Below are 23,912 nucleotides of genomic sequence, written 5' to 3' on the forward strand. Positions count from 1 at the left end.
GAAAGGCTTTAAAATCATATTTTTGAAAAGAGCTTTACATTCTTATACAGAAGGATTTTGGGTGCCCCCCCCTTTTCTTTTGCCAGATCAGATTTTTGCCAGATCAGGTCAGATTTTCAGAATCAGACATGGTGAAATAGGTCTGTGCCATAGGCTTTTTTATGCTGTAACATTACGATACTATTTTATTTTCATTTCATTTTCTAATGGTATTCCATAAAGTGGAATGCACACCTTTTTTTAAAATTGTTGTAGAATTTATATTATGCAATTATCTATGACTATGACAAAATGTCTTCCTTTGGAATCACAAACAGTAAATCCAAACCTGGCGAGATTATTTTCCTCCTGTGCATGTTTTCTTTGGTCTCAAAGAAATAAATAGAAAGATGGAATAGACTCTTCCTTAAAGGAATACGAAAATTGAAACCTTCATAAGAAGGTGTCGTGTGTGTGTGTGTTTTAATGTTGTGAATCATATATGTGATCAATTGAACATAACTAGGTGTGTGCTTTTCAGGAGATGGCATATAAATATTTTTAACCCTAAATTTCATTAATATAGGCCAGAAGAGGTGAATTGGCATGCTTGGTCTAAGAAAATAGTAGAGATATTATGGATGTAACTGAAACCTGGTGGATTTGAGAAAATCAGTGGGCACCTGGTTACAAACTATATTAATAAACATGTGGATAATGGCAAGTCAGTAAACACATTTGTTTTGTTTTTTTAAAGCCTATGATAAAATACCTCATCAAATACTTTTCAGTTAACAGCCATGGAATAAAAAGTAGATCCTCTTTGAGTAAGCAATTGGCTGAAGCATAGCAAACAATGAATAGGTATACAGGTAGTCCTCGACTTACAATCACAATTGAGCCCAACATTTCTGTTGCTAAGGGAGATGGTTGTTAAGTGTGTTTGCACCATTTTGCCACCTTTCTTGGCACAGTTGTTAAGGGAATCACTGCAGTTGTTAAATTAGTAACACGGTTCTAAAGTGAATTTAGCTTCCCCATCGACTTTGCTGGTCAGAAGGTTGCAACAGGTAATCACGTGACCCCTTGGACACTGCAACTATCATAAATACATGCCAGTTGCCAAGTGTCCAAATTTTGATCCTGTGATCACAGGGATGCTGCAATGATTGTAAGTGTGAAAAATAGTCATAAGTCACTTTTCTCAGTGCTGTTATAACTTCGAACGGTCACTAAAGAAATGGTTGTAAATTGAGGACTATCTGTAGATGAGCTGTGGTGGCCCAGTGGTTAGAATGCAGTACTGCAGGCTACTTCTGCTGACTGCTGGCTGCCTGCAGTTTGGCAGTTTGATTCTCACCCGCTCATGGTTGACTCAGCCTTCCATCCTTCAGAGGTGAGTAAAATGAGGACCCAGATTGTTGGGGGAATGACTCTGTAAACCGCTTAGAGGGGGCTGGGAAGCACCATGAAGCGATATGTAAGTCTAAGTGCTATTGCTAAATGGACGTTTTTTCACAATGTAGGGATCTAACTAGCAGGGGGTTCTGTCACAGGGCAAGTGTTTTTTAACATTGATAAATGATCTGGAATTGGAGATGACTAGTAGAATAACCAAGCTTATTGATGACATTCAATTGTTCAAAGCGGTAAAAACAAAACAGGGACTGAGAAGAGCTTTGGAGAGACCTTTGCATATTAGGGGGGAGTACGGGTCAAAATGGCAGAAGTTGTTCTCGATGAGCAAATGCAAAGTGATGCATGTAGATCCCAAATAGCCTAACTACTCATACAAGTTAATGGGATCAGAGCAAGCAGCGACTGATGAGGAAAGAGATGTTGGAGTAATGGTAAACAGTTCGATAAAGGTGCCAATAAAGTGTGCATCCACTGTAAAAAAAAAAAAAAGGCCAATGGTATGTTAGGCTTAATAAGAAATTGTACTGGAAATAGAGATGCCATTATTGTAATGCCCTTATATAAATCAATTATGTGGCCACATCTGGAATATTGTGTGCTGTCCTGGTCAACGCAGCTCAAAAAAGATATAGTGGAATTGGACAAGGCTCGGAGGAGAGCAAAGAGGATCGTGCAGCTTCCCATGAGGAATGCTTATGACAATTGGGATGTTTAGTCTAAAAAGAAAGAGAATGAAAGGAGGTAGGATTCAAGTGTACAAAATCAGGCATGTAGTGGATAAAATGAACAAAGAGAAGCTATTTCTCCTTTTTCCAAAATATTAGAACCAAAGGCTAACCCATTTTTTTTGATAATTTATCATTCAGATTTGGAATTTGTTACCATTAGATGATTACTTTCAAAAAGCTTTTGTCTAGCTTCAGAAACTGGTTTGACCAAGTCATGGAAATCATGATGGGAATATGACTGCTTTTGAATCCATTTGCTGGGATACTCGGAGGCTTCCTTCTGCAGTTGGTTGGCCACTGTGAAATGTGTTAGACTAGATGAGCCAGGGGGTCAAATCCTGCAGGGCACAGTGTACGCATTGTTATGTTCTTACCCAGTGCATAGGATTGTGCAAGTATTAATAATTGGACTGATGCAGATTGAACTTTTGAAGTTTTGCCAAAGAATCCATTAAATTGAGAGCTTTTGATCTTCTGATGAGCAAGGTGATTGGTATATAAAATTTGCGGTAGCTTGCTTTCTTTTATGCTTTTAAAAATAGCTAGGCTTCCTCCACGTCTGCTTTTTTTATTTGTACCATTTACTCTGTGTACCGTGCTGTGTTCCAATGTTGATTTAGAAAAGCTCCTATTGGATCTCATCTGTGCAAATTATTGAATATCTTTATTTGTTTCCATGATTAATTTTGGAGGTATTTCATTTTCCAAATCATTAATATAGCATCATAGTATTTCTGATTTATTTGGTCAGCAGAAGTTGGTATAGGAATGTAAAGGAATGTAGAGATGACTTTGATAAAGGAATGGATGAGCTATTAAGGGCCAAGAAATGGTAATTCAGTCTTAGGAAAGTGGAAAGCATAGGGGTGGGGGGGGGGGAAATCAAAAATAACCCCAGTTTGATTCTGATTGGTGTAAGATCAGGCAGAGAAAAACTTAGAGAGGCTTTCCAAATAGATGTTACCTTTTTAAGGTAGACAAGACTCAGAACTGCAAGGATTCCAGGAATCAACTGCTACGTTATTATTGCAGGTTATAACAAGAATCTTGAAAGCTTGTCAGAGTTTCTAGGTGCCCCATTTTATATCAGAACCAAGGCAGGCTTACACATTCCTTCACCAAGGTTATCTCTGCTGCATTCCTTTTCAGGATAAGACTGGGCAAGGCTGGCTGTTGGATCTACAACTCCTGTCAGCCAAAGCAAAATTGACAGTGCCAAGGAATGATAAGCATTCTAACTCAGAATATTTGAAGGACATCCCTAGATTAAGGAATAAAATGCTATTCTATTTATACACTGCATAACATTTTGTTTTTTTGATCTTTACAACCTTTAGATCAGCTTCCTATTTGCAAGTAGGTCAGCTGATAAACTGAAAAATAAGAACTATAATAGTGATCTTACGTATGATCCAACTTTTATGATGAATAGTTTAAGACTTTAGATAGACACAAGTTCTCGACAGCCTGTGCCACAATATTACTATATGAAGGCTCTTTGTTTCTTCCACTTTAAGAATACTCACCTGATTATTTTGTGTTGAGGCAGACATGGTTGAATGCTCTCTGCTTGCTTTCTTCTTTCCAGTTCTGCTAATTTTTCTGTGCTACTTCTCTGAAATTAGCTTATAGTTGGTTAGTAGGATGCATTGTGACATCAACAAGAAAGCTGCCAATCAATGAGGTGCTCCCTCCTCTAGTTTCATTAGATTTCAGTTCTGATGATTTATTGGTTGAAATACTTCTGTAATTATTTGGGAGTTGTTTTTAAGATGGTATTTTTTGGAAAATTTAATTTCAGCTCTGCCCCCCCCCCCCCCAATGGCTCATATAGTACAGGAGACATCAAAGGAATTAAGCATTTTTTAAAATATGCAAGCATTCAGTGAACAAATATAATTGTGTATAAAATGTATTATAAAATACTGAATAATTTGATTCCCATGAAATAAGAATTCTTTGCATTCTACAGAAATAATTGAAATTCAAAGAGAGTGATTGGCTCTCTTTGTGGTAGGGCCTGCTCTCTGGAACGATTCCCCCCCCCGTCAATTTATGGACCCAAATCTGTTGGCGTTACTAAAACATTAACAGCCTGGAGGTTTCCTTTGGTACCAGGGCTGGGATGATGGGAATCCTGTCCAGAGGAGACTTAACATTTGCATGTTCCTGCTTGCCAATTACTTGCCAATTAAGGGTGCTTTCATTTAAGTTGCAGTGTTTGTTTTTGGTTATTTTGGATATTGTAAGCCACCCAGAGTCAGGATGCTTATGGTGGACGTACATATAAATAAATAATTAGCCTCTGAAACTAATTCTACAGTATTTTAATCAGGATTTGAATTTAATCACATTTGAGTCTGTAGAAGAGGCTCTTTGTCTTCTGTGGAGGATTCTGTGTAGGATTTTAATTAAGTGAAAGTCCTGCATAGCTGATTATGAAAGCCATTTATGTGTTTAAATGGGATTAACTGTGTACATTAGCAAATGCAGTATCATTTTTACAGTTTTGCAGCCCTAATGTCAGTACAAATGAGCTTTGATAGAAGAAATAATTTTTGAACCAAAATTCAGATTTCAGCCAAGCAGCTTGTTTCATGACCACAAAAGTTTTAAAAGCATACGGTAATTTCTTAAAATTGTTTACACTACTGACATTAAATTATTCTGTAGCAGGCAAGACTCGGTTTCATCTCAGGATTATTCTACGGAGAACAAAAAATCAGAGTAGGTCCTCCTTCCTAATTCCTCCACAGTTTTCTGCCCCAAATACGTTATCCCCTGCTTCCAGATTTATGATATACTTTCATTCTACTGAGCATAGGCAATTAATTTGGTCTTCTTCACCATTCATAAATTTCTCACTTTCTACATGAATTATTCTGAAATAACTCCTTAGAATAGGTGCACAATCAGCAATCAATCTGTGAATTCAAAGGTATTATTACATACAAAGATATTGTCTGTGGAGAGAAGATATCAAAAATAAATATATACTTTCAGATATGCTTTCAGAAATTGTGACAAAGTGGCTCCTGCTGCCTCCTGGGAGGACATTCCTAGGTATCTGGATATTATCATTTGGGTTATTCAAGAAAGTTTTGATATATTTCTTCATTATTAAGTAACTTAAAATGAGTCATATTTCTGAATCCTTTCATGCCTTTTAGTTATTCAAGTACATTGTACATTATTCTGAGAGACAGGTCTGTGACATAGACTTCTGAATGAAAAATAGGTTAAATTGACATTTAGCAGGCATTTTCATGTAATTATTGCAGTTGCTTGTTTAGGAGGCAGTTTCCAATTGTATTGATTTATTTTGTTGAAAAGCCTAGTAAAATACGGTATCTCCATTCATAGCTATTTATTAAACTTTAAAACAATTTTATATAATTTGCTGTTGATATCTAGATGTGGCGATGTGATTAAATCTCTTGGCTGGAATAGTTTCTCTGACCATTTAAGGTACTTTACATAGATCAGGAAATAATGATAATTCAGATTTGCAAGACTCATTTGTAGCTTCTGATTTCTAAAATTTCCTTCAGGTGTAGCTCTACTAGGGGTGCTAATCTGTTATGAATTAATAAGGGGCTTAGATGTTTCTGAGATTGGCTTTAATTCTTTGAAATCCCTTCTTTATGTAAGGCCCCGCGTTCCCCGAGTTGTGGAATTTAAGAAAATAGTCATGTCTTCAATTTCCTAGAGGAATGCTCTGCTGCCTATAAAGCTTCTTGAATGTGATGCAGGAATATTTGTTCTTTGTGGTCTCCTGGGCAGAAATTAATTTTGTGTATTTTGAAGTGTGTGTGGTTGTGTGTGAACATTTTTCAAGGACACCTATCTTTCTTTCTTTCCACTTGTCGGCACCTCATGATTGTTAATAATTGCTACTCCACTAGATGGCAGCATCTAACTGGCTTTGAACTCGAATGGCAAACCACTTCTCTATTGCTACCCAGAAGGGGACAAACTTTGTTTGAGGGAGACATTAATATAATTCCTATGAAACTGCAAAGATGTTGTATAGGAGGACATACATAACATGGAGTAGGTCTGCTCTGTGATGTACATACTTTAGTGAAGGGTCCTTGGTGTTCTCTGAGCTGGATTGTTTTCTTGCAGATATTTCATTACCCAAACTATGTAACATAATAAGTGCCAGTTATTGGCACCTATTTTAGTTACTCGTTTTGGCTGCTGGTTGCATTTGGAAATTTGTTTGGTAGGGAGAATTTGCACATTTATAAAATGGCTTTAAAGGGGAAGTGTAACAGTTACCGTATAAAGCACTGTTGGACAAATGTCCTCCCTTTGTATTGCTTAGTATATTTTTTCCTAGTATATTTTCCTGTAGTTCTGCTTAACTTCTATTTAAGTGCATACCACAAAGAGAAACACCATTTTTATTTTCTATGGATGTTGGAAATGGAATATGAGGGAAAAGGTGTTTTTGGAAATAAAGGTGATTGAAAACTGGAATTATTTTTTTTTTTTGCATTAAATGTTGCTTTAAAACTAAGGGTTTTTTCATATTAAAAAACAGATCAGTACACCAAGAAAAGCTAGATGTGGCACACAAAGCAAAATAAAAGTCTTTAATTATGTTGATGATTTATGATAGATACTCAGGAGTCCAAGAATTGTGTATCATTTCAAAATTTTAAATGTACTTTCCCTTAATTAATAGTGGCCACTGATTTATTTGTATAGTTCAATTTTAAAGATATTCTTTTAACCTTAATCAACTTCCATTTTCATAATGAATAATAGTTAAAGAGCCCAAAAACCTTTCCTTAAGGTTGGAAAGCTGAAGGGTATTTAGTAATTTAATCTTTAATATTGAAGCTTTATAAACAAGAGGTGTCCAATAATTTGTTACTGATTCCAGTAGTTTATGCATCAGTAACGTGGGTCCCAGTTTTCAGATTGGTAGATGATTTAAAGCATCTCAGTTCTAAATCAATTCTGCAAAGACAAACAAGGAGCAAGAGCTTGCAGGAATTTCTGTTTTAAAAGTCGTTTGAGATTTGTGCTGAGTTACGAAGTCTCTTCTATTACTCTATCAAATATGAAATTACGCAGCATGTATGTGAGGTATTTTAATTGTTGTTATTTGCCTATAGCTGATGAACTCTGTTCTTATATTTGCCACAGTGATCACATGGAAAACATTTCTGGCTATTTAATGAAATATACAAATCTTGTAACAGGATGGCAGTACCGGTAAGTTCGATTTTCCAAAACATCACTATTTCAGATGGAATAGCTTTATTCATAAGGCAGAAATTGTTAGTAATATTCTGATTGTTTTAGAAAATAATATGTGAATGAAGAATTGCTTTAGCAATAATCTTTTGTTTTAGTGCATGTATTCGATTCCCTGAATGGTAATTTTTAATTGAACCAGAGGGCTTCGTGTATTTTACCCTTCAAGATAATGCAAAGAAAAATACAGCTATGAAATATATCTGAACACGGAGGGCATAACACAGTTGCTATTATAAGCAACAGAAATGATTTTGAATGCAATATTGACTTTTGATTAGTCATAATATTTACAAGATTTTAAAAGATTGCAGCTCATATTTTGAGATTTCTGAAAGTATAATTACAATAAAATTTTATCTGCCGCATGTCTATTCAGAAACAAGTTTCATGGTTTTGTTCTGTAGTTTAATTCCTAATATGTAGGACTGTGTGTAGGAATTTGCAGACACAGTTACAATTGTCTTTTTTTTCTAGTGAATATTTGTGTGAATTTGAAAATAAGATCTGAACACTTGAGTTTTTCAAAGTTTGCAAAGGCTCTGGGGAAGCTACATTTTTGCTCTCGCTTACCTTCCTCCTGTCTTTCCTTCTGTAATAAAAATTGCTATGATATGACATTATCCTGGGAATGCTTATTCTCTTTGAAATACTCTCTGAAGCATGGTCTTAAACAAGAAAAAAAAAACCATTCATGTTTTTCCTTCAGTCTATTTAACACCCCCGCCCCCCCCGGGCATGCTTTGAGTTCGGTTTGTTGTACATTAGGGATCCATATTCCACCTGTTCCTGATATTTGCAATGTAAATTGATTCTTCGGTCTAGGAGCAAAATCTCAAGGACTTGCATAGTCTTGTTGAGCTACAGAGGCTCATTTACAATTGGTTCTGCAGTGATTAAACTATGCCCATATCAAACCATTGCATCTTTGGTATCCAAGGAGTAGTAACTATCTTGATCTTAGAGGCGCTACCATTGTAATAAAATGGAATCTTCATAAATAACACAAACATGTTTCCTTAGCATAGGTTTTATTTGGACGTTGTCAGTCCTCTTATTGGTCCACTGAAGCTAAAAAATATTGTACCATTATCATAACAATAATAAGCACAGAATCATTTGCCTAGTCAAAATTGCCCAATACATCTGCCATGTTGTATGACTCGCTGTTACTAAAATAGGGATTTCTTTCAAACAGCGATTGCAAGTTAGCTCAAATTAGGGGAAAGTTTGGAATGTTACTTCTACTTATGAGCTGTGGTGGCGCTGTGGTTAGAGTGCAGTACTGCAGGCTACTTCTGCTGACTGCTGGCTGCCTGCAATTTGGCAGTTAAAATCTCACCAGGCTCAAGGTTGACTCAGCCTTCCATTCTTCCGAAGTGGGTAAAATGAGGACCCAAATATGCTGACTCTGCAAACTGCTTAGAGAGGGCTGTAAAGCGGTATATAAGTCTTTTTTAATAAAAAAGTTTTTATTTTCTGATCAAACAAGTATACAATATAAACAATCATTCATACTATCATCAGAAAAAAAGAAAAAAAAATCAATTTGGTAAACTCAATCTTCAACCCCTCCTCACCACCCCCGACCCCCGACTTCCCAGAACAAAAACAGGGCATAGATTTCACCAAACATTCGCTAAAATAAACTAGCTAACTGCAAGATTTAATAACTCCCAAGACCCCTTAACTCCCCTTTTACAATTTCATCAACCTCCCTTTATATAAACACAAAGTAACATGTAATCCAATAACTCTAAGAATTTTAAAACCATTAACAAATCTTAAACATTCAAACCTAAAAACATTTTTCCCCCTCCTACTTTTCTCAAAGTTCAGATATTTTGAAATCTCATAACAAAAAATAAACCTTAGATATTCACTAATTAAATTTCTACATTTTTATAATTAACCATTAGTACATTAACTAGAAAACCAAAAAAGATTAATCAACCATTAATACATCATATTTAAAAATCAATATTCAACTTTATACTTTTTCCCCCTCAGTAGTTATAACACCTAAAACATAATCAATTTAAACCATGAATAGAACAACTGCAAAGCCAAAAAAAAAAAAAATAATAATCTTCCATTCTTGGTTTCTTATTTTGAAATCTCATAACAAAAAATGCTGCTCAAAAGGATGGCTCTGACTTTATGATTTTATGGTTGTGGGAAGAAAGAAAATTTCTTTAAAATAAAATGGCTTCTAAGAAAGGAGATCTTGAAAGTGCTGGATGCTATTTGGAGGTGTCAGAAACGAAACAGTTGTCTGATTTACAGAGTTGTAAGGATTTTGATGCAGAACTTACAGAATTTATAAAAGAAGCCATGAATAATCATACTGCAGCTATAAGTAACCAAATAGCAATTCTTAAAGGGATAACAACAGAAATGACTGAGGAAATCAAAACAACTACGGAGCATGATGACAACTTAGGAGATATTGCAGCAGAGAGGGTGGAAGAATTTTCTCAAGAATTTTCGAGCTTACTCTCTGCTCTTTTCGGAAAAATTGATAGAATCCTTCAAAATTATGACTTGGTTTGGAAAAAAGTAGTAAATGACCAGACTTTCGAAGTTTCAGAAGATGAAGGAGACTTGTCAGTGGCATCTATACATTTAATAGAAAAGAAACAATTGAACTTTTCTTCACAAACTCTTGACAAACTTTGGTTTTACAGACGAAGGAATGAACTGATTTATATAAGCATGAAGAGGCGATTTGGGGGCTCTAAATCAGAGGAAACTTTTTTAAAAAGGGGACAATTTTTGCAGTTATATCAACCTCAAATTAAAATGAAAAACCTCCTCAAAATAGAAGTAGGAGGGATGCAGAAAGATTGGAAAAAATATAAAAAGAAAGCAAGAATGGAAGATTAACCTTTTCTTTTGGCTTTGTAGTTGTTCTACTCATGGTTAAAAATGATTATGTTGTAGGTATTATAACTACTGAGGGGGGAAAAAGTATAAAGTTAAATATTGATTTTTAAATATGATGTACTAGCGGTATATAAGTCTTAAGTGCTATTGCTATTGCTAGTTATTGGTGTCTTCATTGCTTCTTTGTTATTTAAAGACCTCAGCTAAGAAATAGGGATACATTAGTAGCCATGCCTCCTGATTCCTTATGATCTCTGTAATTCCACCTTCTTCTGTTTATATCAAGAGTTTTTCAATCTAAGGATAAAAATCTCTGAGAATGTGCAAAATCCCATTTAAGAAATGAAAAGATGAAAAGTCTCTGAACATGTACACAGCCTTTGGGAGTCAGGCAACATACAGATTTGATAAATACATGTATGAATTTTTCCTGTATGTGTTAGGAAGGCTTTCTTGCTTGTACCAAAGTATAAGGCTCCTCTACTAAAATTTCCCAGCTTCAGCTGGCCGTGTACCCAGGAACATTGCGGCTGATGAGTCTGAATGGCAAGCCATACCACACTTTTGGATTTTTGAATTCTTTTAGCAGAGGCCTCAGTGATAATAAAAGCTTCAAAACTGAACCCAGGCCTCTTTTTCCTTACAGGCCATTTTAATTTTTTTTATATATTCCAAGTATTTTCATCCTTGTCTTCATTTTTGAGAGTTTTGTCTTACAATATATTTGGTTAGTTTTGATGTAGTGCTTCATCATTTGCTTCCCTGTTGTTTTTCCAGGGGCATTATGCAAACATTGCAGAAAACAGAAAGCTCACCTGCTTAATCCCAAAGGCTGAGTCCACATTTTTCCATCCTCCAGTGGAAGATGAAAGAATGGCAGAAGGCAGCTTTTTCTCATTTGGTCCTCTCCCTGTACAGTACCCAATGCCACCTTCCACAGATTATTTCCCCATATTCTGGCAAAAACATCATTGGGCACAAATGGCTGAGAGATGGTTAAAAATTAATGTCTTTTCTCTATAAAATATATTCCATATATCCACTCTCTTTCTTTAAAAAAAAAAAAAAAAATTCAGAGCGAGGTAGGTTCCTCCAAGAAGGAATTAAGTCAAGATCCAGGCTGTATATGATTTCTGTTTAGATCAGCTCAGTGTTTTTTGAATTTGTCAACTTTAAGATGTGTGGACTTCAACATGCAGAATTCCCCATTTCCCATGCTGTCTGGGGAATTATGGGAGTTGAAGTCCACCCATCTTAAAATTGACAAGTTCAAAAAACACTGGTTTAGGTTATAATTTTTGCAATGGTATTGCCCATACACTGGACAAACAGCAAGCAGCTTTCCTCTCTCTGAATTGTGCGGTAATGTCACAGAACAGCTGGACAACATGGGCTCAACCTCAAAGTCTTCCAAAGGACTGCAGCCTTTCACTATTCAGCTTCCAGCTCACATCAAAGCATTCAGGGCTTTTCAAAAGCTGTCTGTGCAGATAGTCACTAGTAGGAGAAGATTGCGGCCTCCTGGATTGAGATCTATATGTGGGCATATTAACTGAAAAGGACTCAAATTTGGAAGTTTGAAAAAGTGAGGGGATTTTTGAATTTGTTTTTCTCTCACCATTTTACAGGTATTTTGTCTTAAACAATGAAGCTGGCCTCCTAGAGTATTTTGTGAATGAACAGTCCAGAAACCAGAAACCTAGAGGTACCTTGCAGCTGGCTGGAGCTGTAATATCGCCTAGTGATGAAGATTCTCATACTTTTACAGTGAATGCTGCCAGCGGAGAACAGTATAAACTGAGAGGTATGGGTTTTTTAAAAAATAGTTCCATTGCTTTTTGTTCACTAGGATGCAATCCTACTTCTTTGGTTTGTGGTCTATGTAGGTAGTTCTCGATTTAGGACCACAATTGAGCCCAAAATTTCTGTTGTTAAGCGAGACATTTGTTAAATGAGTTTTTCCCCATTTGACGATATTTCTTGCCACAGTTGTTAAGTGAATCATTGCAGTTGATAAGTTAGTAACCTGGTTTGTTAAGTGAATCTGGCGTTCCCATTGACTTCGCTTGTCAGAAGGTCGCAAAAGGGAATCACATGATCCTGGGCAGTGGTGGGTTCCAACCGGGTTCACTACTGGTTCTCTTCGTGCACACGCTTTGTGCGTGATCGCCATGCAAGCGCAATAGGAATCTGCCCAGCTGAGGTGCGGCAATCCAGTCTGCTGCACCTATCAGCTTAGCTAAAAAAGAAGAAATAAAAGGTAAGAATAACGTGGGGGCGGGTGGGAGGGCCCAGCTCCCAGACAAAGAGAACCGGTTTGGTGATGTCATATCGTCACCGCATCGTCACTCGGCCGAACCGGGAGGAACCCACCACTGATCCTGGGACACAGCAAAGGTCATAAATATTAACCACTTGCCAAGCATTTGAATTTCGATCACATGATCATGGAAATGCAGCAAAGGTCATAATTATGAAAAAGGGTCTTAAGTTTTTCAGTGCTGTTGTAACTTTGAATGGTCACTAAATGAACTGTTGTAAGTCGAAGACTAACTGTACTGGCCTTTGCTTTCATTCTGTCTGAATTCAGGCAGGGTATTTGTTGATACAGAGAGAGAAGCAAGCATGTCCTGGAAAATAAAATCCAGGTATTTATTTCATTGAACTAATTCATAATTCAGCAAGAGAGACTTCTGAGAAACTTAAAGAGTGCAGGTTTTTATAGGTTTTATATGTAAAACAACGCAGTGGTTGGTTCGAAATAGTTTGAAGATATCTGCACCCAGATCTTTATAAACACTGACCAGCTTGTGTAAAATTATGATAAAGTTTAGTGTACACATTTGTTTTTGTTAGGTGCATTATTTTTTGTTCTGTCATCTGAAAATGAATGCAATGTTAAAGACAGAGTATGCTTTTTGTTATTAGCTCTTATTGTTGTTATTTTACTTGTGTTTTGTCAAATACTTTGCTGTATCTTTTGCAGTTGTAGCCATTGAGGTTGAGTCTGTCATTAAATTTTTCCAGTTTAGTTTCCCTTGAGCAAAATTTTATGCTTGAATGTTGCTGCTAGCAAAAAGTAGATTTATTCAGTGGTTTTCATCACGTTTTTTCCTCTGGCAATCTCCAGCATAATCTGTTTGCTGTTTAGTTTAGGAGTTTTTCACATTCTTCTGGAAAAAAGTTTTTAGGAGAGGTGGAAATAGCCTGCCATTCTGCTATGATGATGGTGGGGAACTTCATTTGTCCATTTTCAGGAAGCTAGACTCTTTCAGTATAACTGGAATTGAAACTGTATTGTGAAAATTCTTCTCCTTTTGCTTTTTATTCAGCTACGGATGCCAAAGAAAGACAGCATTGGGTCAGCAGGCTTCAGATATGCACACAACACCACACTGAAGCAATTGGAAAGGTATTGTCTGTAACAAACACTGTAAGTCATGCAACAATAAGAATGTATAATGCCTACAAATCATGTGGACCAATAGACCAACAGATCATACTTACATTTACCAAAGAAAAGAAAACCTGATAGAGAACAACAACAAAGTCAAGATCAATTAGCTTTAATTTAATTTGAAAAACAGTTCTACAGATTAGGGGGTCAAACTTCTTGTAGCTGATTTATAGGTTCCTCTTTCCTTTAAAAAATGATACAATTTAACAAAACAATTTGAAGCAGAAGATTCCAGTTATTTTTGATAAACAATCTCATTAAAAAAAATCCTATATGTGCACATAGTTACTTTTATCTTTATAGGAACTGAAAACAATCCAAGGAGTCACAGGAAATTATAGTCCTTGGATTTAAACAAGCAATAAATATTAAATTATTATTTGAAGTTTAGATGAAACATTGATGAAAGTCATGTTTTGAAAGATTTTCTGTGTTGTTTACGGCTTGTCCAAAGAGAGGATCAAAGCAACTATATACACCCCCAGAAGTCCTTTTATTAATTGGCTTATTAGTCTGATCAATTTATATGAGCCTCTGTAATTTTCTAATTGTTTTAACTTATTTGATGTATAATTGTCTCTTGGAGCAGTTGGGAAATCTTGGATCTGTTTTCACTTGGTAAAATTAAAAGCCGCAATCCTGTGTTAATATCTGGGAGTAAAGTATACTGAATGCAGTATGACTTGTTTCATAATGAACATGGGTTATGAATGTGTTTGCTCTTGCAGAAATGAAAAGGTGGATAATATTTATCTGACTATTTATCTGATAGTATTGACTATCCTGGTTAATGCTCAGTTAATCGTGCAATCGTTGTGAGTCAGCAGCCGGCATGTGTGCAAGTGGTTGTCACTGGGATAGCTCAGTAAATCTCAAATGGAGTTTTGTAACATTTTGAGGAGTTCTATTAAGTGATTCATCGAATAAAATGAATTCTCTGTATCTTGCAGTTCCTAAATGTGTTGCTGCAGCATGACTGATAAACCAGTTTTCTCGGTTGCAAAATTAAGCTTGTCATGTCCTCTTTCAGTTGCTCATAAACAGTGGAATCTGGCTTTAAGCTGTAAGCATTATCATTAGCCAGCCATCTGGAAAAGAATACTTGTTTTGACATAGTGTTATATCTTTGCCAAAATAAAATTACTGAGGCAGATTCAGTCTATAGAAGAAGCTTCCCCCGTTCCACATGTTTATGTTTTTATTTTCATTTTTTGCACTGCCATAATGTGCAAAAAAGACAAAGTGCAAAATAAAAACAAAAGTATGAAAAAGGAACAGCAAAACAAAGGCAATAACCTAAAAATATTTACTATTAATAAATAAAAGCTAATCCATTTTAAGCAGATAACTAAATCTTGTTCATAGAATCATACTGATTAGTCTTTTTATTTTGTTAATTCAAAGCTGAGAGTGAATGTATTACTTTAGTCCAATATTTAAAGTCTAGAGTTTATTCCTTTGCAAACATCCAAATTTTTCTTTTTAGCTGCTCCATAAGCTTGATGTCCCAAATTCTTCATAAATTTATAAAATTCCATGTTTTGGGTATATAGTTCAACATTGTATTATCATTTTTAGACTTTACTTGTCTTCTCCAAATAATATTAACAATGATAAAAATAGTATATTAACTGTAGGCTTAATATGTATAAAATATCTTCAAATTTGTTAGTTTCAGGATAAAAAGATTTATAATGGTTAATATATGCTGAGATTAAACAAAAATATTTTGATGAATTAATCTATTCTTAACATAACAAATTCATTTTACATTCTTTTAAACATTTAAAGTTTTAAATTTTATTTATCTTAATAGGGTATTCTAATTCTGATTTCAAAATTCTTGCAAATTAACTGTGAGTTTAAATTCATCTAAGATACCTTCCAACAATCAAATAATTGGGAATTTCAAAAATAGCTAAAACATCTGAGCTAAACTGAGAAATAAAAAACGCTTTAACTGAATATATTTAGATCACCCCGAGTGTTTTTACACAGGATCAGGTTAATTAAATAATAATATGCTGCACTAGAATGTTAATTTTTTTGGACAAGTATTAAAACAAAACAACAGCCACTTTTATATTCAGTTATCTCAGACTATCAGTTTTTCACATAAAGAGAGATAGAACTTCAAGTTATGGTTAAGAATTTTCCAAGTATGTCTTGCAACCTTGAGTGCTAAAAAACAATTGAATTTCTGCAAAAAGAACAGTATCTCCTGCCCTCTGCTTCATTGTAGAGCTTTTCTAGAATTAATCAGATTTTACTATATGAAAAGTGAAATACAAACACCTAACAACCATACTGTAATACAGTACATTGTCTTCCATGCTGGGCCTGGGGTCATAGCCCCTCCCCCAAAATATTTAATACATGCTCCTAGTTGTATTAATAATTGCATTAGAATATATTATCAAGAATTTAGAAGCAGTTTAATAAGGGAATATTTAAGTACTTCAATAAAATGGGCAAGTTAGAAGGATGGACATTTAAACAATTAGTTTTCAAAGATTTCCTAATACATATGTTTGTTCACCAGAACAATCCTCCTCTGAAATCTCGCAGCTTCTCTCTCGCCTCTCAAGGAAGTGGCTCTCCTGGTCTGCAGAGAAGACCCAGCCAAAATGCATCTTCCTTTTTCAGTGTTGGCCATCACAAGTTGCCAGCTGGGAAGAGAATTCCAATTCTGCAGCCAGATCATTTAATCGATGTACGAGAGGTTGGTATGGATCCTTGTTTTTCTTGATTCCCTTGGAAGAATGGTTTGCCTTTAGAAGGTGAATGTGAACCTGTGCCTTCTTAAAAAATCACGATTATTTTCATGGAAAAACACTGGGACCCTATCAGTTTTGAGAACTTATTGAGGCTTGCACTTCTCTATATAATATGCACTGATATTTTAAGAAAAAACACATTCTCATAGTTCTAATTCAGATTGGAATATCACAGGATGCACAGATACAACACGTCCCCTTAAGCTGAATATTTCTATTTGCGCACTGTAGTTGCATGTTAAAAAAAGTACACATTTCTCTCTATATCTATGACATTCCTTTGCTAGTTCTGTTACTAATAAATTTATATGCAGCCCAGCTTCCAGCAACATGGTTGATTGTTGAAAATATATCAAGGAATATTTTGCCTACTATTTGCTTAGGCTTATTTAGAAGCTACTTTCTTGTAATATTTTTTTCTAAAATGATACTGTTAGTAAAACATTTGAACTAGTGACTTGGCAAAAATCTGTAGCACAGGCTTGAATGACCTACTAACTATTTTGTATATCTTGTACATCAGCTTACATCAGTTAGATGTTGCTTTTCATCATATCTTGAGATACTGTTGTAACTGACTAGAGCAGTTTGTAAAAGAGTGTTTCTAATGTTTATTTGTTGTTGCATTAAAACAAATCTTGATTTGTGAGAACAAAGGATTGCTGTATAAAACATTAAATGCATGTAATTTTGGACAGGGCTGTATGCAAATTAAAAACTAAAGTTGTGAGAATTCTGCAACCCTGCATTTCAGTTTTCCTTTTTCATTATAGATGTTAGTTAACAATGGGTGAAAGTCAGGTACAGTGTAGTCACTATGTTTCTTGATTTCTTAGGCATAGCTAGGATCCAAAGAATGCCCAGTTGACCTCATCTACTCATTTCTTTTTCTCTTCTTTGGCCCACTGACTTTTCTCATTATCCTTCTATACATCTCATCCTCCATTCTCTTTCAGCATGATCTATGTATGCCTTTACATCTCAACATTGCTAAATGCTGCCATTCCTTAATGCACTAGAGTAGAATTAGAAGCAGAATCCAAATACTGATGGAAAGCTGACTGGATTAATATTTGATTCAGCATGGATGGAAAATGAACTTATTTGACGTTGTAAAAGACTTTAAGTAGGGGAGAAAAATTTGAGCATGTAAACCGGGTGTAAGAGAACACAAAATCTTCTATTTTGCATGAAAGCTAATATCAAACGCAGCCAGAAACGTTCAATGGATTCTTTTGTATTCAAATACTTTAAAATCCAGTGAAAAAGTCTAAATATTGGAGGTTACCAAATGTAGAACATTATTCCTTTACTTTTTCTTATAGCTCTGCAATGAAGGCAAACTTTAAGAATCGTGTTTGAGAACTCTTAGAAAGTTGAAGACAAACTAATGAGAATATGCATATATGGTGCCTGGATATAAGAGTGGGAAAACAACAATCTTGAGTTCTGGAAAAAAATGTTGGCATTAGCATTTCTAATAGGTTGTGTTGGAGTCCTGCTTCTTTTATTGGTTTGGAGTTGATTCCAATCCTTGGTTTCTCAGATGCAAGAGATAGTATAATATTCATACATATATAATATTGAAGTAATACATAAAGTACTTGTGCTGGATTTTGACTATGTAACAAAATACTAGATGCCCTTACTTCTTTAAATTGTTATTTTTTCCACTTGGATGAATTTATCTCTCCTATCACATTTTCAGAAAATTCCATCCTTTGAAATGGGAAATAGATTTAAATGCAAAATATAAGACAATTATAATTAATTTATATACAATATCCAGTATAAAATCTGAGAACTTGTTAGAACTTTGAAATCTTAGGTAAGAATCAAAGACCAAGGAAGTATATTATACTGAGAAGCAGAGAACTTGGGTGCTGATTACTGAGGCTAAGAAATTGAATGGTTTTGGATTTTAAAAAAACCTTTAACTGATTCTTCTCTTTACTATCATTTCTTATTCATAAGTATGAAGACTAGTTAATAAGTTGTCAGTTATTATAGTGACACCTGTTTCTTTGCTAGAGAGTAAATTACAAATTTTTACAACCCTTGTAAGGAACAGTCAGGTTTGACTAAACTATAAGGAATGCTGTTTTCACAAAATACCATTTTGACCATGGACGTGTTTTAAGTTTTAAAAAAAAGTTTTCCATGTTAATGACATTGTAAAACCTTTGTGCCTTGATTAACTGCAGAAGATGTCTCAAGCTGAAGGACAGCAGAGAGATTTGGTAAGAAGTATTGAATGCCTTCCTGCCTCCGGTCATCTTTCCTCCTTAGACCAAGACCTACTGATGCTCAAGGCAACCTCCATGGCAACAATGAATTGTTTAAATGATTGTTTTCACATTCTCCAGCTGCAGCATGCATCACAACAAAAGGGATCCTTATCTACTGGTGAGTTATTATCTTTGCTCTGTTTGAATAAAAAGGTTAAAAACAGAAGTTGTGCATTTTATGTCAAACTCAAAGGCCCGGGGGCTGAATCTGGCCTGCAAGGTACTTAGATCTGGCCCGCAGGGCTGTCCTGGAAATAGCAAAGGACCTGCCCGCAGTACCTCTGCCAGCAAAAACGGAGCTAGGAGGGCTGTCTGTGGCCCTCCCGAGCTCTGTTTTTGCTGGCAGAGAGTTGCAGGAGGCCGTCACAGCCTAAAACGGAGCTCGGGAGCCTGTTTTCTCTGGTAGAGCATTAGGGCCACCACAGGTGCCCCCGACACAAGTGACGTCGAGCTGGCAACGCCCATCCCAGCCACGCCTCCACCGCTCCCTGACGTCAAACAAAACGCTGATGCGGCCCTCAATAAAATCGAGTTTGACACCCCTGCTCTAAGCAATCTCTGGTGTATTCCTCTTCAGAAGGTGGATTCATTGTGGGAATTTACTCTCAGTGTCATTTGGACTTATATTTGGAGAGAAGTTTCAGACAGTATTTATAGAGAGCAGTACTGATAAAACAAAAAAATGCACGCCTTAAATTAATTGCTTAAGCAGTTATTTGCTAGAACTGTAATAGCTGTAATCTTTTTATCTCTGTTCTGTAATTTGTCTCTGACTTTATGGTCGAAGTTTTGCATACACTGCCTATTCCTAAAGACAGATCACATTAAATCATGTCAGATCACACTAGAATTACCATATACGCAAACATATTTTAAATGAATGGGGAAAAATTGCTGAAGCAGAATTTATTTAGTAGACCCATTAAAGCCATTGATTGGATAAAGCACTCTTCATAGAAGCAAATTTTCAATTGCTAAAATTGCTGTTTCCTCAAGTAAAGCCTGTCAAACAAGGACAAGACATGCTTTAGCAGTTCACTAGGATTTGGTAACTTAGAAATTATCCACTCTCTCTGCTGACATTTGGTTTTCTAATAGGCTTATACAAAAGGCTGCGGGGCCAATGACTCATAATTCAGTTACACAGTTTTGTTCAGAATCCTGTAATATTTTTGATCCATGAATTGAATTTCTGATTCCAAAGTTGACTTCCAGAGGATAAAATCCTGAATTCTGCATCATTGAGTGGAAAGGCTGTGTAAAGAGATAATACAGAATACATGATGTATTGTTTCAAAACTGCAGCCTTTACTTGAAGTCCACCCACTGCCCTCTAGTGGGGAATGGTGTAATACTTCCTTATGTATAATTGTTGACATGTCTATCTCTGAAGTCGTTGTAGCACAATAAGTATGATTTCATCCTTAGCAGGGGTGAAATGCTCCTGGTTTGGACCAGCTCGGGCGAGTAGGTAGCGATGGTGGCGGGCAGTTCGGAGAACCGGTAGCAAAAATCCGCCCCCCATGCCCAGCTGAGCCGCGTGACCATAAGAGGCTTTTTTTCTTTTAAATGCCTCTGACGATCCCAGCTGAGTTGCCTGATGGCAGAGGGCTTTTTAAAAACCCTCTGACGATCAGGCAACTCAGCTGGGATCGTCAGAGCCTTTTGAAAGCATTTTTTTACATCGTTTTACATATAAAAAATGGTTTTAAAAGTAAAAAAAAAATTGGCCACGCCCACCCAGTCACATTACCCACCACCACCAAGCCACGCCCACAGAACCGGTAGTAACAAATTTTAGATTTCACCACTGATCCTTAGTATCTGCACCTTGCTCTATGGCACCGTGGGAGAAGAATTATCATGATCTTTTCAGTCAAGGTTCAAACCTGAGTATAGGACAACAATCCCAATGATAGCACCGGTGGACAATCTGGATAAGGGCCCTTCCTGGTCCTCTTAGAGATTTACTATGATTTCTGATTTCATCAATCATGATATTCCTCAGGAGTACCTGCACTGGAGCTCTGCTTCTGTTTCTTCCTGAATGATGGTTTAATCAGCAGTAGTCCAGGAAAAATGATCTTCTGCTCCCACTGGTTGCTCCAGTGCAGGATACTACAGAGTTCTTCTCTCACCCCTTTGCTGCTTAATGTTTACAGGAAGCTATCAGTGTGGGATGAGTTGATCTTAGTTGCACTGATGATACCCAAATATATTTTGACACTCCCAGCTAAATCAGTAATGAAGTGGAGGTCTTTGTTCAGTCCCTGGGACTGTTAGGATTTGGATGGGAAAAGTTTAATCCCAGCAAGGCTTGAGTTTCTATTTACCCTTAAACCATTTGGCACTCCATTCCAGTGGTAACTGGGGAAGAGTAGCAGTTCTACTGAAGGACTAGTCTACAACTTGGGAGGCCTCATAGGTTCACTATTATTGCTAGACAGATAGGTAGAAGCTGTAGCTAGGAATCCTTGGCTAATATGTCAGTTACATCATTTGGCAACATTTGGTGCCTCTGGATTAGATTGCTGAAATTCACTCTTAAGCATGGCTACCCTTGAAAATTACTCAGAACCGGCAGTTAGTTGGTCTGTAATGCTTCTGCCCACTAGGTGAGCGAGAGCCACTGTATGTCCAAAATTTGGGGCTGTGGCAGGGGTGAAATCTAAAATTTGTTACTACCGGTTCTGTAAGCGTGGCTTGGTGGTGGGGGTAATGTAACTGGGTGGGCGTAGCCAACTTTTTCTTTTTTTTTTAAAGCATTTTTTCTACAACCTCTTCGGCCGAAGAGGTTGCAGAAAAAAATGCTTTTAAAAGCCTCTGATAATCAGGCAACTCAGCTGGGATCGTGAGAGACTTTTAAAAGCATTTTTTCTACAACCTCTTCAGCTGAAGAGGTTGTAGAAAAAATGCTTTTAAAAGCCTCTGACAATCTCAGCTGAGCCGCACAATCATCAGAGACTTTTTTTTTTTTTTACTTTTAAAAGCATTTTTTCGGCTTATCCAATAGCCATCATTGGTAGCAACTCAAGCCCTCAAAAATAACTATATGTTCCCCAAATCCACTGCATAATATACTTCCATCGGTTCCCCAGAGAAAGTCAGGGTCGCAACCGGCAATTGTTCCCATAGTTCCCAAACCCATCCTGTGCCAAGTGTCCACTGTTTAATGTTGCTTTCACCAGAAAGAGCACCCTTCTGTCAACCTCGCCTTTCCACCAGTGGGCTGGCACAGCACAGTCGAGCAGCTGACACACAACACAACTGTCTGGGCGTGATTGAAAACATTGGTGATTTTGTAGCAACCTGGGCACTTGACATCCATGAAGTAGGAGTTGGGGCTCTGCAGCAGGCGCTTCTTCTTGTGCTTCCGCTTCTCTTCGGGGGAGGGGTGCAGGAGGTCTTTCGCGAGCGGCATGTTTGCGTGGAGGCATCTGTGGACAAAAAGCCTTCCTGTAGATCAGCATAAGATCCAGGAGAAAGCAAAATCATTCTGTTTCTCTGCATGGATGCCTATCCTATAAAAACAGTCATCCACTGGAAATTCTTAGAGTGTCCTTGTTCGAAAATCCTTAAAAACTGAGCTATTCAGAAATACATTCAGTGTACCTATTAGTATTCTTATCTTTGATTTTAATAATTTATGAATAGAATAGAATAGAATAGAATAGAATAGAATAGAATAGAATAGAATAGAATAGAATAGAATAGAATAGAATAGAATAGAATAGAATAGAATAGAATAGAATAGAATAGAATTCTTTATTGGCCAAGTGTGATTGGACAAACAAGGAATTTGTCTTTGGTGCATATGCTCTCAGTGTACATAAAAACGCAAGGTACATTCGTGAAGAATCATAAGGTACAACACAATGATAGTCATAAAGTACAAATAAGCAATCAGGAAACAATATCAATATAAATTCTAAGGATACAAGCAACAAAGTTACAGTCATGCAGTCATAAGTAGGAGGAGACGGGTGATAGGAATGGTGAGAAGACTAATAGTAATAGTAATGCAGCCTTAGTGAATAGTTTGACAGTTTGAGGGAATTATTTGTTTAGCAGAGTGATGAAAGGCTTTGATAATTTTAAGGAATATTTCTGTATTATTGTTGTGGGGTTTTACACATTGCTGGAAATCAATATATAGTATAGTGGTATTTAAGACAAATAAATGCTTTAAAAATGTGTCCTTCAAGAACTAGAATGGGGTAATATAAAGCTTTGCTTATATAGTTTTGTACTTGTTGGGACTAGAATATCAAAGCATGAGTAGCTTATTTATAAATGATTTTGCTTTTTCCTCTAAGTGGGTAAGGATATGTTACCTGTCTGGCATTAAGTCATATAATAAAGTCCATTATGCAAACCGGCCATCATGGCATATTCAGTTAATAGTGCTTAAGCCAACCATGACTTAATGCAGTCTGTAAACCAGGTCATAATTAGTCTGGGATGGTCTTTGGATCCCAGTTCTTGGAAGATGTTCCTTTTTCAAGAACACATTTAATTTATATAACTTAATGCACTTGAATTTGTGTCTGTTTTCTATGCTTTAGAAGTTTTTAATATGCCTATTTAAAAATATAGGGATTAAAACAATGCCCACCATATAGAAATGAGATTATTATGCAAAGTGATAAGTGTAGGGATTTATATGCAAAGTAGGACATACACACTTCTCCAATAATTAGAACTCCTGAGAGACTTCACTGCAGTTGGCTTGAAGTTTAAGTACTGTACATAAAATATGTTCAATCTATCCAGATAAGTACACTATTAAGTGCATTTTTTTTAGTAAATAAGCTGATGCAACAGGGTGTCAGTAGTGTCTGAACCCAGATGTTTCTTTATTATCTATATGCTTCTTTTTAACAGGACTTTATTAGTTTATGTAAACACTATCGTTTGAGAACAGAATGGAACATTTTCATTATTGATAAGGAAATGTATCCATTCAGGAAGACTGACTGGGGGTGGAGAGGTAATTGGAGATACCAGCATCATTACATAGTTTTTTTTTAAATTTTCAAGCAACTGTAATTTATATAACAGAGCAGGCCATGGTGACATTCTTTTTGACTTAAACTTGCATTGTTCA

At 36.2% G+C, this 23,912-nt stretch overlaps 2 protein-coding genes across 5 annotated transcripts in view; one reads left to right on the forward strand and one right to left on the reverse strand.

Moving 5' to 3' along the window:
* OSBPL11 (oxysterol binding protein like 11) overlaps positions 1 to 23,912 on the forward strand; it is a 59,802-nt gene that overhangs the window by 12,916 nt on the left and 22,974 nt on the right. The window contains exons 2-7 of one of the 4 annotated variants that reach the window (XM_070949310.1): positions 7,287 to 7,355; positions 11,912 to 12,087; positions 13,616 to 13,716; positions 16,283 to 16,462; positions 18,722 to 18,757; positions 18,884 to 18,923. In XM_070949310.1, the coding sequence (XP_070805411.1) occupies positions 7,287 to 7,355; positions 11,912 to 12,087; positions 13,616 to 13,716; positions 16,283 to 16,462; positions 18,722 to 18,757; positions 18,884 to 18,923 (602 nt within the window). Of the gene's footprint in view, positions 1 to 7,286; positions 7,356 to 11,911; positions 12,088 to 13,615; positions 13,717 to 16,282; positions 16,463 to 18,721; positions 18,924 to 23,912 lie in introns of all 4 variants that reach the window. The other 3 variants (XM_070949117.1, XM_070949167.1, XM_070949230.1) reach the window with 3 other exon arrangements.
* On the reverse strand, positions 21,921 to 22,226 carry LOC139320899 (small ribosomal subunit protein eS27-like). The gene has a single exon (XM_070949437.1). It carries the CDS (start codon positions 22,224 to 22,226, stop codon positions 21,987 to 21,989), a length of 240 nt encoding a protein of 79 aa, XP_070805538.1. The 3' UTR covers positions 21,921 to 21,986.

This window comes from Pituophis catenifer, unplaced genomic scaffold (genome assembly GCF_029215685.1).
Source record: "Pituophis catenifer annectens isolate HBS135680 unplaced genomic scaffold, rPitCat1.0.hap2 SCAF_1, whole genome shotgun sequence".
NCBI classification, from domain to species: domain Eukaryota; kingdom Metazoa; phylum Chordata; class Lepidosauria; order Squamata; family Colubridae; genus Pituophis; species Pituophis catenifer.

Excerpts from the sequence above, each read along its gene's own strand:
- LOC139320899 (XM_070949437.1), bottom strand. The coding sequence starts at position 22,226 with ATGCCGCTCGCGAAAGACCTCCTGCACCCCTCCCCCGAAGAGAAGCGG.